This window comes from Oryctolagus cuniculus, chromosome 5, assembly GCF_051225735.1.
Source record: "Oryctolagus cuniculus isolate XC-2025 breed Fujian yellow rabbit chromosome 5, ASM5122573v1, whole genome shotgun sequence".
NCBI lineage: Eukaryota > Metazoa > Chordata > Mammalia > Lagomorpha > Leporidae > Oryctolagus > Oryctolagus cuniculus.
The window spans coordinates 53,339,333-53,353,036 of record NC_142871.1 but is presented as its reverse complement, the minus strand read 5'-3'; the positions used below and the strand labels follow the sequence as shown (position 1 = coordinate 53,353,036).

Below are 13,704 nucleotides of genomic sequence, written 5' to 3'. Positions count from 1 at the left end.
TATATATATATATATTTGTATTGTATAAATTTATTTATTTATTTGAAAGGCAGAGTTACAGAGAGGCAGAGGCAGAGGCAGAAGCAAAGAGAGAGAGAGAATCTTCCATCTACCTGTTCACTCCCTAAATGGCTGCAATGGCCAGGGCTGGGCTGATCCAAAGCCAGAAGCCAGGAGCTTCTCCAGGTTCTCCCACGAGGGTGTAAGGGCCCAAATGTTTGGGCCATTTTCCACTGCTTTCCCAGGCCACAGTAGAGAGCTGGATTGGAAGTGGAGCAGCCGGGACTCAGACTGGTACCCATATGGGGTACTGGCATGGTAGGCAGTGGCTTTACCCACTATGCCACAGCACTGGCCCTGCCAGTTTATATTTTTGAGTTGTAAAGGTAGAGGAATTTGATTAACTAATGTCCAGATGCATTGATTTAGTAATGGACTTTTTGTAGAAACAGGAAATAAATATATCTCATTGATCAAAATCTTATTGCTAGATAAGTAGAGATACATAGTGATTTATAGGATTTGCTTTAATGACAAACATACTCTGCATTTAAGAACAGGCAAAGTATTGAACATAGGCTCTACATGCTGAATCCAGGGGGAGTCTCCTGAAGTATGTCCACTTCCTACTATTCTCTCTCTATTCCATTTCTAAAGCTTATTACATTTTTTACATTATAGATATAATGTGTGATATTATGACTTCCTGTTTAAAAAATTGCCAGCAAGTGGGCATGTGAGGTACTTTGTGAGGAAAGCTGTGAAAACCAGCAGGACCTCAGATCTCTGGGAGAGGGTATTATTGGATCAGCTTTGTGGAAAGGATTGCTTGCATGCAAACAGGTCACAAAGATGTTTACTGCGTAAATATACCTGATGAGGGTAGAAGTGGGGAGCGAGAGTGAGAAACAAAGAAAAAAAGAGAGGTCAGTTACATGCTCCAGTGGTTTATTTCAGTTGCTCTCCTGACTGTAAGAAATTCCTTACCTGCTGACTTGAAAGTGTGGTCTGTTGATCATGTCTCACTCAGGTAAAAAGGTGCTTATATAACCCCTGGTTTCTAAGTTCATTCCAATGGACTCCATTATGAGTACCAGGAACTGACACTCTTCTTTGTCCCTTGAGGACAGATTAGCCCTTTCACCTTCTTAACCAGTAGCCAAGTTCTTCAAGTAACCTGTCATTCCCTAGAAAGAAGGATGGGGCCATGACTAAGCACCTGAAGCACCTGTTTCTGTAAGACAAAAAGAATGGAGACTAGTGAATGAGAAGCTGACTCCAGCAAGACACGGTAGTTGAAGTTGAGGGGCTCTTGATACTGTCACCCAAGGCAGTTGCCACTTCCATCAAATTGTCTTTAATGCAGCCAAGCTTTGCCTCTACTCCTGCCTTCCCTAATATGATGTCTATTCTTAGAAAATTGAGTAAAATTTTGTTTACAAAGTATGCAAAGTATACCATAATTAAAATTTATTACCTATGACAGGCAAATATTAATAAACAATGAAATAGTAATTATAAGATTAATTTTTGATGATCTGTGTATAAAGCAATACATTCTTACACAAGTAAGTAGAAATGTTTGTGAAGACAAAAGCTTACATGTACTTTAGACGGTTTCAGGGTTCAAAGGATTAACTTTTAAAAACACTTAAGATTTGCCTTCCATCTTTAATTTTGCCTTTTCATGTTTTAAAGATATGTCTTGATGACCTGTCTAAAATATAATAGCTTTGTCTAAAGTATAGAGCAAGTATTACTTGTATTGATGGTGTCATATACTGCTAGAAGTCTCCCTCAATTGGTTAGCATATTCCTTGGAAGGCAATTGGTAATTTGTATGTCATCAGTATGCTACTGTGATCCAGGCCCGCTAAGTTGTGTACTGCTAGTGATTTACAGGAATAAAGAAAAGAATGCAGAAGGTTACCACCACCACCATTATAGGTGGTGTTTTGGATCAAAATAGCTAGCATCCATCAATTTCTTTATATACACTATAGAGTACTCCAGTCACTTTTATATGTGTTTATTTATTTAGTCCTTATAACAATTTATTATATAGTTTAGTGTTATAATTATGCCAATTTCCAGATGAGAAAATTGAAGCACATAAAAATTAAACAATTTGCCCAGAGTCACTTAGCTAGTAAGTGGTAGATCAGAGCTGGAACTCAAATCAAGCTAAGTTGAATGCACAGTTGACAATTTTAACCTCTAAGCTGTACTCCCTCTCACATGGAGCACGCAACTTGTAACACATAGGGACATTTATAGTATATGGGATAAAGATTTTAGTTTAAATATTGTTGACTTGCTAGAATATTACCTAATTCTTATTCACTGCAAATTTTAGAATATGTTGAATCCTTTAAAAATTATGCAATTGAATTTTGATGATATTGCACAAATAGAGACATTTAATAACAGACACTGAATGTTTGAATCCTTTTTGGTAAATATGTCATTTGATATTAATTCTAGATAATATTTAGTAAGCTCTCACTTTGTGCCAGGTATTGCTATGTGTGTCACATTTATTTTATTTGATTTTCTTGATACCAAATGACTAATATGTTATAAATACTTACTTGGAGATAAAAAGCTTTGTGCTCACAAACAAAGCTATTTGTGCAACCACACTTGGTAAGTAGTACAGTGGAGCTGGGCTTTCAGATTCAGCTGACTCCAGAATCAAACTTGAAACCACCAAGCCACACTGTATTAAGTATCCACTTAATAAAACTGAGTGAAGGGTTGATGTATATTACATTTTATGTTTATTTCTCTGATCAAAGGTAATTGTCTTATTAAACAGAAAGATATGATGTCGGTTTGGCCCGCAGCTTGCTGCACACTTATATTTTCCATTGTTCTTTTCATGCTTTACTGTGATTGTAGATTTGTTTGCCTTTCTTCCGGTATAAGACAGTAAGCTCCTTGGTTAGGTTTTGGGACTTTACTTCTGGGTCTTTAGCAATAAATGAAATGCCGGGTATATGAAAGGAGTTTTAGAAATGTTTTTTGAGTGAATGAACAAATGAAATCTGTGTTAAAAGGATACTTTATTTACATTTTTCTTCCCTCATATAGGTTGATACTCTCATAATGATGTACAAAACTCACTGCCAGTGCATCTTGGACAATGCAATTAATGGAAACTTTGAAGAGGTAAGGGTGACAAAGCATGCCCTATGGACCTTCATGTCTTGTTCTTAAGGGAAATTCTTAACATGCATACTCTTTTCTCTGCAACTAGATCCAGCATTTCTTATTACACTTTTGGCAAGGAATGCCTGATCATCTTCTTCCCCTGCTTGAAAATCCTGTTATCATTGACATTTTCTGTGTTTGCGACTCAATTCTTTATAAGGTAAGATCTTTGGGGTGTCTTACATATGAAATATTTATTTCTTTAAATAGAATTCTATCTCAATTCTTGCAATAAATCTTTAATAAATTTGTTATTCCTGGATAGAGCTATACTATCCATATTTTTTCTTATGAGAAAGCAAGCAACATAGTAGTGCATTTTCAACAGTCTGTGGACTTTAACATAAACTTACACTAAAACAAAATCCATTTTTGTTTATAAGTAAGAAGTATTCTAAATGTGACATATGAATATATAGTTACTGTTTGTTAACTTTCAGATTAAAATAGCACATTAATTTTCCCTACCATGTCAGTGTTTGGTTTGGGAGGGTACAGAATTGGCATCTTTATGGGATTAACAAATTGAAAATCTTAAAACCCTCCAGCTTTATGAATTAATATCCAGTTCTGTTCTCAAACCAAATTAAGAATCCTGAAGTGTCTGCAGAAAGTCCGTGAAGACATCATGAGTCAAAGGGCTGTTATAGCCAAATGTTCTAGCCAAAATGTTTAGTGGGGAAGGAAGACTAATTCCCAATAGTCTCTTCTCTGGTTAGAGCAGCAGCATATCCCAAGCCAAATGATAAACTTTATTGAAATCTGGGCATTTCGAAGTGTTTGACTACATTTACCTACTAAATTGTCATGAAGAAAAACAAAAGCTTTCCTTTTTTTTCATTTTTTAAACTTTTATTTAATGAATATAAATTTCCAAAGTACAGCTTATGGATTACAATGGCTTCCCCCCCATAACATCCCTCCCACCCGCAACCCTCCCCTTTCCCACTCCTTCTCCCCTTCCATTCACATCAAGATTCATTTTCGATTCTCTTTATATACAGAAGATCAGTTTAGCATACATCAAGTAAAGATTTCAACAGTTTGCTCCCACACAGAAACATAAAGTGAAAAATACTGTTTGAGTACTAGTTATAGCATTAAATCTCAATGTACAGCACACTAAGGACAGAGATCCTACATGAGGAGTAAGTGCACAGTGACTCCTGTGTTGACACTCTTGTTTATGGCATCAGTAATCATCCTAGGCTCTTGTCATGAGCTGCCAAGGGTATGGAAGCCCCCTGAGTTCACTGACTCTGATCATATTTAGACAAGGTCATGGTCAAAGTGGAAGTTCTCTCCTCCCTTCAGAGAAAGGTACCTCCTTCTTTGATGACCCGTTCTTTCCACTGGGATCTCACTCGCAGAGATCTTTCATTTAGGTTTTTTTTCCCCCAGAGTGTCTTGGCTTTCCATGGCTGAAATACTCTCATGGGCTTTTCAGCCAGATCCTTAAGAGCTGATTCTGAGGCCAGAGTGCTATTTAGGACATCTGCCATTCTATGGGTCTGCTGTGTATCTCACTTCCCATGTTGAATCATTCTCTCCCTTTTTTTTCCTATCAGCTAAAAAAAAAAAAAAATAGTCCGAGTTGAGGAGAAAACTCAAGCTGGACACTATTAAACTTTTGGGAAATAAAATCTCTTTAAGTGAATTGTCATTATCAGGTTCTTAGCTATGCAAAAAAGCAAAGCAAAAACTAAATCAACACTGTCCAGAGGCGAATTTGCAGACCAAGTCCTGAGGAGTTTGAGCCAGAAGGAAGGAGCCCATATTTTCATCCTGTCCTCTGTGTCTCACATCACAGGATGAGAGACTAGAGGGGTGAGTGCAGTATATTCTCTGCCAGTAGTTCAAGTGAGAGTTGAGGAAAGGCAAAGGAGAGCAAGAATTGGCTTGTCTTTCTGTGTGGAAAGAGAATGCCATTATTTTGAGAGAAAAAGTTCAAATTGCACTGATTAAAATGCTTAATGGTTGAGGAAGCAACCAAGAAGAGTGAAAGGAAGTAGCACAAAATTGGGTGTAAAACATACCTGGGATTCATGAACACACACTTACCACCATTGTGCCAAAGCTGTTTAGGCTCTCATTTAGCTCTTCCAAGAAATACCCTTGGGGCCCACGTTGCGGTGAAGTGGATTAAGCAACCGCCTACGATGTGAGCATCCCACATGGGAGAAAGTTTGCCTCTTTGCTGCTCCACTCCCTGCTGACACACCTGGGAAAGTAGTGGAAGATGGCCCAAGTCCTTGGGCCCCTGCACCCATATTGAAGACCCAAATGGAGGTCCAGGCTCCTTTCTTTGGCCTGGCCTAGTTCCAGCCATTGTGACCATTTGGGGAGTGAACCAGTAGATGGAAGATCTCTCTGTCTTTCCTTCTCTGTATGTAATTCTGCCTTTCAAATAAATAGAGAATCAATTTCAAAAAAAAAAAAAAAAAAGAAATACCCTTAAAATGTACTTTTCCCCATAAATGATCTATTTTTAAGTCCAGCATAAAAATCCTGAATTTTAGTAACTTCAAATGAACATAGTTTCTCCTCCTTTATGGTAGACCCAGGGAGGCCCACAGAGTACTATCAGCAGAACATGTAAAATGAGCTTCTGCAAGACCCTCATCCCACCTAGAGAGAGTGATCAGCTCTTCAATCATAACAAATTACAAGATTACCAAGGCTATTCCATTGATAATTCTGATCCTGGACATATACAAAACTGTCTCCTTATTTTACTCCTTGTACACACATGCAGTTTATAGATTCATTTTGCATATAAAATTGTAAACTTCAGGAATAATTTGGCATGTTTTCCTCTAGAAAGCTAGCAGGAAAAGTAATTTATAAATAACATGTCTTTCTATAGGAATACTCAGTAAAGCTTTATTTTATCTCTCTTTTGGTATGATTAAGGTTCTTACAGATGTACTTATTCCTGCAACAATGCAAGAAATGCCTGAAAGGTATGTTCGGTTATTAAAACATGATCATTTCTTTTTTTATTATTTTTTTTTTATTTTATTTTTGACAGGCAGAGTGGACAGAGGCAGAGTGGACAGTGAGAGAGAGAGACAGAGAGAGAAAGGTCTTCCTTTGCCGTTGGTTCACCCTCCAATGGCCGCCGCTGCAGCGGGCGCACCGCGCTGATCCGATGGCAGGAGCCAGGAGCCAGGTGCTTTTCCTGGTCTCCCATGGGGTGCAGGGCCCAAGCACCTGGGCCATCCTCCACTGCACTCCCTGGCCACAGCAGAGAGCTGGCCTGGAAGAGGGGCAACTGGGACAGAATCCGGCGCCCCGACCGGGACTAGAACCCGGTGTGCCGGCGCCGCAAGGTGGAGGATTAGCCTATTGAGCCACGGCGCCGGCTCAAAACATGATCATTTCTTAGGATGGGGTTTTGCCTTTACATTGTATTAAAGTAAAACATTTGGTAGTATTTATTAATTTATTAGGAAGATTATTTTCCTACTTCTGGATCTCCATCAACAAAATGGGTGGGACGACCTTCAGATCTCTTCAATAAGAGAGCTAGCTATCCAAAGGAAAAATAGATACTCCAATATGTTTACCTTCAAGATACTGAGAAATTGGAAGAAGATATATGGGGATAATTGATAGAAAATAACTTTAATAATAAAAGATATAAGGAAAATTATTTTGCTTTTATTATTATTTTTGGTCCTGTTTTCAGAAATAAAGGTGGTGTAATGAAACTGTGCCTTTTAACAAAGAAATTAGGGAGCTGGCGTTGTGGCTCACTTGGTTAATCCTCTGCCTGCGGTGCCAGCATCCCATATGGGCACCGGATTCTAGTCCCAGTTGCTCCTCTTCCAGTCCAGCTCTCTGCTGTGGCCTGGGAGGGCAGTGGAGGATGGCCCAAGTACTTGGGCCCCTGCACTCGCATGGGAGACCAGGAGGAAGCACCTGGCTCCTGGCTTCAGATCGGCGCAGTGCCAGCCATAGCGGACATTTGGGGAGTGAACCAACAGAAGGGAGACCTTTCTCCCTGTCTCTCTCTCACTGTCTATAACTCTACCTGTCAAATAAAAAATTTAAAAAAAGAAATTATGTCTCAGTTTATTAATATCATACCTGAAGATTTTTACAAAACAATCAAAACCTGAAAAAAGACCTAATTTTCCTTTGAAAACAAAATCTAGTGAAATTTATTTTAGTATATGAGGGGCATAGATCATGTATAGCTGCTCATAGTGCTCAGTAAATATATATTGATTGACAAATGGAATTTTTAAATTCCTATTTTCCCCTAGATCGCTTTGTTGATTTGTGTAACAGTTGATGTTGGCCTGGTCAACTTTCTTGTGATTATCGATTTGAGTCTCTACGTCTCTAATCTGTACTCTGAGTCAGGTAGATCTGACATTTCCATGTAATAGGAAAGTGGCTGTGCTTACCTAGCAGCAGGCATCAGTCACGTGAGTTTTGAAAGTGGCACTAATAGCTGACTTTTATTAAAAATAGCACAGCCCTTGAGACTTTCCACATGTTATTTCATTTCCCTACAAGCCTGACTTGTTCCTTGAAGGAAATGAAAAACATACATAAGTGTATTTAAAAAAAAATCCGACTCTCACCCCAATTTTAATATCTTCAATTATCTCCCAGACTTTTTTCTAAAAATATCTGTAAGTATACACACGAATAGCTGCTATAGAAGAATATTTTGAAATATTTTCCATATTCCATTAACATGTTTTTAGTGGTTTCATGAATTTCCAGATTCTAGAGAATACTGTAGTTCAGTTAACCAACTCCTTATCATTGAATAAGCAGACTTTTTTTAAAAATATAGTCTGTCACAGTATTCCCAAGTAGCTACTCAGATTCCAAAATTCACAAGTGAGGAAACTAGGTACATAAAGATGTTAATTTATTTTCCTAAAGGCAGCTAATTAGTGAGAAGAAGAACATAAGATTTTGATCAAATTCTTTTTAACTTCAAATTATGCCTACTTTTTTTTTTGCCATATTATCATTCCCCAGCATATGCACTTTTCCAAATACAGAGTTGTTTTTTTGTGATAAAAATGTGGAGCAGTTAAACTGACTTTTAAAAATTTTTATGTTTTTATAATATATGTGGGGTATTTCAAAAAGTTTGTGGAAACTATAATTAAGACATGTTTATTTTGGTGAAAAGGCTTTTGAAGTCCATATATATTTTTCCTAATGCACATTTTCCATGAACTTTTTTGAAGATCCCTTATACACAAACAATATTTGTACCTATAATTAGTATGCTTTTGATAATTCATCCATAAATTATATTTGGATTAAAAAGTGTATTACCAGAAACTAATATTTAATAACTAAAGTGATGTTATAATCCCGATGAGCTATCTCTCAAGAAATTGATATATAAAATCAAATGTACTCTTACATTCTCCCAGAAAGATATTTTACAGAAATTATTGAATGAGTTAATGTTTATAATAAAGTATTGTTTTTTGAGTACTCTGTGCATACCAGTCTTGAACTTGACCATTTTCCATAAATTATTTTTAGATAATGCTAACAGCACCTGAAAAAAAGGTACTAGAACTATTCTTATTCCTATTTAATAAACGACAACATTGGAGCTTCAGGATATTGAAGATTTTGAGCACAATTATGAGAAGTGGACCTAGGCTGAATCTGTCTGACTTTCAAAGTAGTGTTCTTGGGAAGCACAGATGAGAGTTTATCTCCATTTTACACTTCCTCAATGCATTTTTGCGCAATGTGTCATTTAACACATAGTTTTCCTTGTAGCTTGTTGGCAGACATAAGGAATTTTGCAAAAAACTGGGAACAGTGGGTTGTTTCATCTTTGGAAAACTTGCCAGAAGCCCTTACTGACAAGAAAATACCTATTGTGCGAAGATTTGTATCTTCTCTGAAACGGCAAACATCTTTCCTGCATCTAGCTCAGGTATGTTGGTAAGCCTAGAGTATTTGAATCATCATCATAAATGGATATTTTGAAGGAAAGACTGAGGAACTTTCATGGGTTGAAGGAAACTGAGTAGACAAAAATTAAGTGCAATGTGATATACTGAGTGAATGCTAGAACTGAAGAAAAATATTAGTGAGAAAACTGGTACAATTTGAATTATGTCTATAGTTTAGTTTGATAGTATTGTACCAATGTTAATTTATTACTATTGGTAATATGTGATAGGTATATAAGACAGTACAAAGCTGGATGGGGAAGGCATAGAAATATTCTGCACTACCATTGCCACTTTTCTATGATTTAAAATTATTTTAAAAGAAAAAGAATCTGAATGCAATCAAAGTGTAGACACTTATTTGCTATTTGAATCTGACTGGTACATATTAAGATTGTGTATAATGAGTTTATGTGATGTTTAATGTTGTAAAACCTACCAATTGAACACATTTACATCTACACACTTATGATGAATCTCTTAACAAGGAAAGGACCAAAGTAATTCTTAAATTAGGAAAGCCGTACTTATATGTTAGTAAGAAATATTTTACCTCACCCTAAGTGATTGTTTGCTTTATGAAGTTTTCTAGCCCCTAAATTTTAAAAGAACAGCATGGTATAATTCCAGACCAAAATATAACTTTTAAATCCTTATTTTGTAACTATGAGACAAAAAAAATCATCTTATAAATCCCAAAATAATTGTCATACCTTTAACAGAGAAGACAATGAGTCTCAGCTACTGCTTTTAATTTTAAAATAAAGGAAAAAAAGTTAACTGATAATATTTTACCCTTAAGAATCTATTTTTCTTAAAGCTAGCATTTTCTTTTAGATGGACTACAAATGCTGTACTGTAGTGTCTTTTTCTGCTGTCTCTGCAGATTGCCAGACCAGCTCTCTTTGACCAGCATGTTGTGAATTCTATGGTATCTGATATTGAAAAGGTTGATTTAAATAGTATTGGATCTCAGGCCCTTCTTACCATTTCGGGCAGTGCAGACACTGATTCTGACAGCTACACTGAATGTAAGTCTTCTGCCTTAGTTTAGAATAGCTTGCCCGACCTTGGTGCTTTGACATCTTGGAATGGACAGGCCTTTGGGGGTGTGGGGGGCAGTCCGTGTGCATTTAGGACATTTGGCACCTTCTATGGCCTCTATCCACCAGATGCTGGGAGCAGAAGTAAAAATGCCATGAAATTATTTATTACTTTTCCAGTTTTAGGTTGTCTTGTATCTTCAGAATAGAATAGAAGATAATATTCTGCTTCATTTCTTTCCTTTTTTTTTTTTTAAACTTGGTAGATGATTCGATCACTGTGTTTCAAGAGCTGAAGGATCTCCTTAAGAAGAATGCCACTGTAGAGGCTTTTATTGAATGGTTGGACACTGTGGTAGAACAGAGAGTTATTAAGGTACTTTTTAATGACAGATTCAGAAAACGTATTTTGTGTTTATGAGTAAATGTTAAACTTTCTGTAATTTTGAGTGGAGGTAGAATTGGGGTCCTTGTGGCAGGCTTCGTGTATAAATACTTTGAAAAACTTTTGAGGCCCCACAAATAAGGCAGTCCAAATATAAAAATTAGGAATATACACATTTGAGAAAAATAAGCATGGAATCAGTTCTGTTTCTCCTTTCTTGACCAACATCTAGGAGTACAAGATGTTATATACCTCAATATCAGTCAATAAACTTAGAATTAAGTAATATCAGTCATGAAAGATAAACTTATAAAAGTGGAAAGATCTCACCTTTTGCTAAGTAGGAAGCTTTCATAAATACTTGCAGAAAATACGGTTTTAAGCATTTGAATTTCTAAATTCTAAAACCTTAGTACTTTTATTTTTTTAATGTAGTTTCTTCAACTCTTTCAGTTAACTTCAAGTCGTCCATCATGAATCAAGGCAATAAGGACAGATATATCCTTCATGATCTGTGTTAGTCTTTCCATATCGAAGAACCAGTTACAGTTTGGAGATTTTTTTTCCTTCTGGAAGGAAAACAAATTATTATTTAGGAACAGAAAAGTCAAAGTCAATAATTTCCAGAAATATATAACCATCCCTTCACATTTTGCCTTCTGTTCTTTTAATATTATGTCAAAGAAAATTAAAAGAGAAAAATATTTTAGAAGTATTTCCTTTTGTTGTGTTAAATATTGAGACACAAGCAAATATAGAATAGGCATTATTATCTCTAAAATGACAGTACAGACCAGATAAAATTAAAATCCCTAGACAGATCATTTTACTTGATGAAATAAGTGTTGTGCCATTTGTCATTTTATCTACTTCTTGATCTATTAGGATGCTTGATTTTATGGTTTTATAGTTTCATTTGTTCCTTTACTTTTAGACCAGCAAACAAAATGGAAGATCGTTAAAGAAGAGGGCTCAAGATTTTCTGCTGAAGTGGAGCTTTTTTGGTGCTCGAGTAATGCATAATCTCACCTTGAACAATGCATCCAGTTTTGGTACTCTATGTGCATTATACAACTCTTCTTAAGTGAATTATATTATTCAGTGCCCAGTCACATCTCCTGCCAGTGTTTAGACATGTTACATTATCACTTCTCAAACCACATTTGAATATTGAGCTGATAGAGGTTGATAATTATGAGCCGGGGTTTTGGATTCAGACCACATTCAGGTTTCAACCTCAACACTGCTTTTCTCTGGCTGAGAGAAGCGCTCTACTCATTGAAGAAAGGGAAGAATATTATTTTCGTAAGGTTGTAGAGGTACTTTAATGAGTTACCATACATAAAAACACATTTTCTAGCATCCAATAAACACTTAATGACTACGTTTTATTAGATTTGGATAAATATGAATTGTTCAACAAATAACAATAATAAACATTATTTTCCAAACCTTACTAATTGCAATATGGAAACATTTTGCATCTTTTCTGCACCCACATAGCTGACCTCCAGAAAACAAAGAACAGCTTAGAATTCACACTCTTATAGATTAGAGTTATCATTCCTGATTTGTATAACTTGTGAAACAAGTTGGGTCAAAATAGCTTTTTCCAGCTTGAATGTCTTCTTTTTCCTAGAAACTCTGAAATTCCTAATTTTATATTTATGATGACAAACACGTAGGCAGTAATTGCATTTAATAATTACATTTCAAGAAATCAGTTCACTTGTACTGAAGGATGAATCGAATGCATTTTATGTTGTTTGAAATAGACTTGCTCATATTTAACTTTTCTTAAAATATACAACATTTAGGCCAGCGCCGCGGCTCACTAGGGTAATCCTCCGCCTAGCGGCGCCGGCACACTGGGTTCTAGTCCCGGTTGGGGTGCCAGATTCTGTCCCGGTTGCCCCTCTTCCAGGCCAGCTCTCTGCTGTGGCCAGGGAGTGCAGTGGAGGATGGCCCAGGTGCTTGGGCCCTGCACCCCGTGGGAGACCAGGAAAAGCACCTGGCTCCTGGCTCCTGGCTTCGGATCAGCGCGGTGCGCTGGCCGCAGCGCGCTGGCCGCGGCGGCCATTGGAGGGTGAACCAACGGCAAAGGAAAACCTGTCTCTCTCTCTCACTGTCCACTCTGCCTGTCAAAAAAAAAAAAAAAAACAAAAAAAAAACAAATTTTATTGGGAAAAGAAGGGTTTGCTGTGAAGCCTGTTGAGTAGTTAAAAGAATTTTTAATTTTTCCAGTTCATCTTTCACTCAAAAATTATTCTTTTGGTATTTTTTTCTGACTCATAGACATACTGTTTCAGGGCAGAAAGACACCTTACTTGATACATTTTTGAGACCATATTGGCTATTGTCTAATTATTGAGTACAAAGTAAACAGAAATAGAGCAGAGTAGAGCTCATTCTACTCAGGTTAAAGCTTATCATACTCCAGTGTGTGCCCTCTTAAAGCATAAAGTATGTCTCACTTTCATCCGTATTTTCCTTTGATGTAATTAGTGGCCAAAGAGCTGGCAGGCCAGTACACACAGTGAGCGGGGCAGGCGGTACACAGAAAGATTAGAGACCCAGGGGAAGCATGTTGGTCTTTGCAGGTCATTTAAAGTCCAACAAGTATTTGCTTATTTCAGTTGCTCCTTGTAAAGTGTAGTGAGATGGTCACAAAGATAATTGACTTCTCTTTTTTCCCTCTCCTTTTTTTTCATCGCACAATGTCCTTTCTCCGTTCCCCATTCATAAACAAGGGTCTTTCCATTTGATCCGAATGCTCCTTGATGAATACATTCTCCTGGCCATGGAGACACAGTTTAATAATGACAAAGAGCAAGAGTTACAGAATTTACTGGACAAGTATATGAAGAATTCAGGTACTTTAAAAGAAATACCTTGCTTTACATATTTTCTTGTTTAAATCTAAGTTCAAGAGTTTGTTAAGTGCACCTGTTGAGTTTATAGTAGTCTGAGTTTTCCCTCAAACATGTAACTACAAACAGAATATTCTCACTCTTAGAGCAGTATTTTTTCCTTTTTTCCATTTATATACATGGAGTAAAGGACTTTATAGGAAACTTTGAAGGATATAAATCAGTGTTCTTAACTTCTGAGA

The 13,704-nt window shown here is 36.7% G+C and overlaps 1 protein-coding gene across 1 annotated transcript in view; it reads left to right on the top strand.

Moving 5' to 3' along the window:
* The window catches only part of RFX6 (regulatory factor X6), a 63,028-nt gene that overhangs the window by 42,234 nt on the left and 7,090 nt on the right, over positions 1-13,704 (top strand). Inside the window, exons 8-15 of the mRNA XM_002714772.4 lie at positions 3,094-3,171; positions 3,260-3,373; positions 6,127-6,176; positions 8,986-9,145; positions 10,051-10,195; positions 10,474-10,583; positions 11,527-11,644; positions 13,343-13,465. Of these exons, the coding sequence (XP_002714818.1) occupies positions 3,094-3,171; positions 3,260-3,373; positions 6,127-6,176; positions 8,986-9,145; positions 10,051-10,195; positions 10,474-10,583; positions 11,527-11,644; positions 13,343-13,465 (898 nt within the window). The remainder of the gene's footprint in view (positions 1-3,093; positions 3,172-3,259; positions 3,374-6,126; positions 6,177-8,985; positions 9,146-10,050; positions 10,196-10,473; positions 10,584-11,526; positions 11,645-13,342; positions 13,466-13,704) is intronic.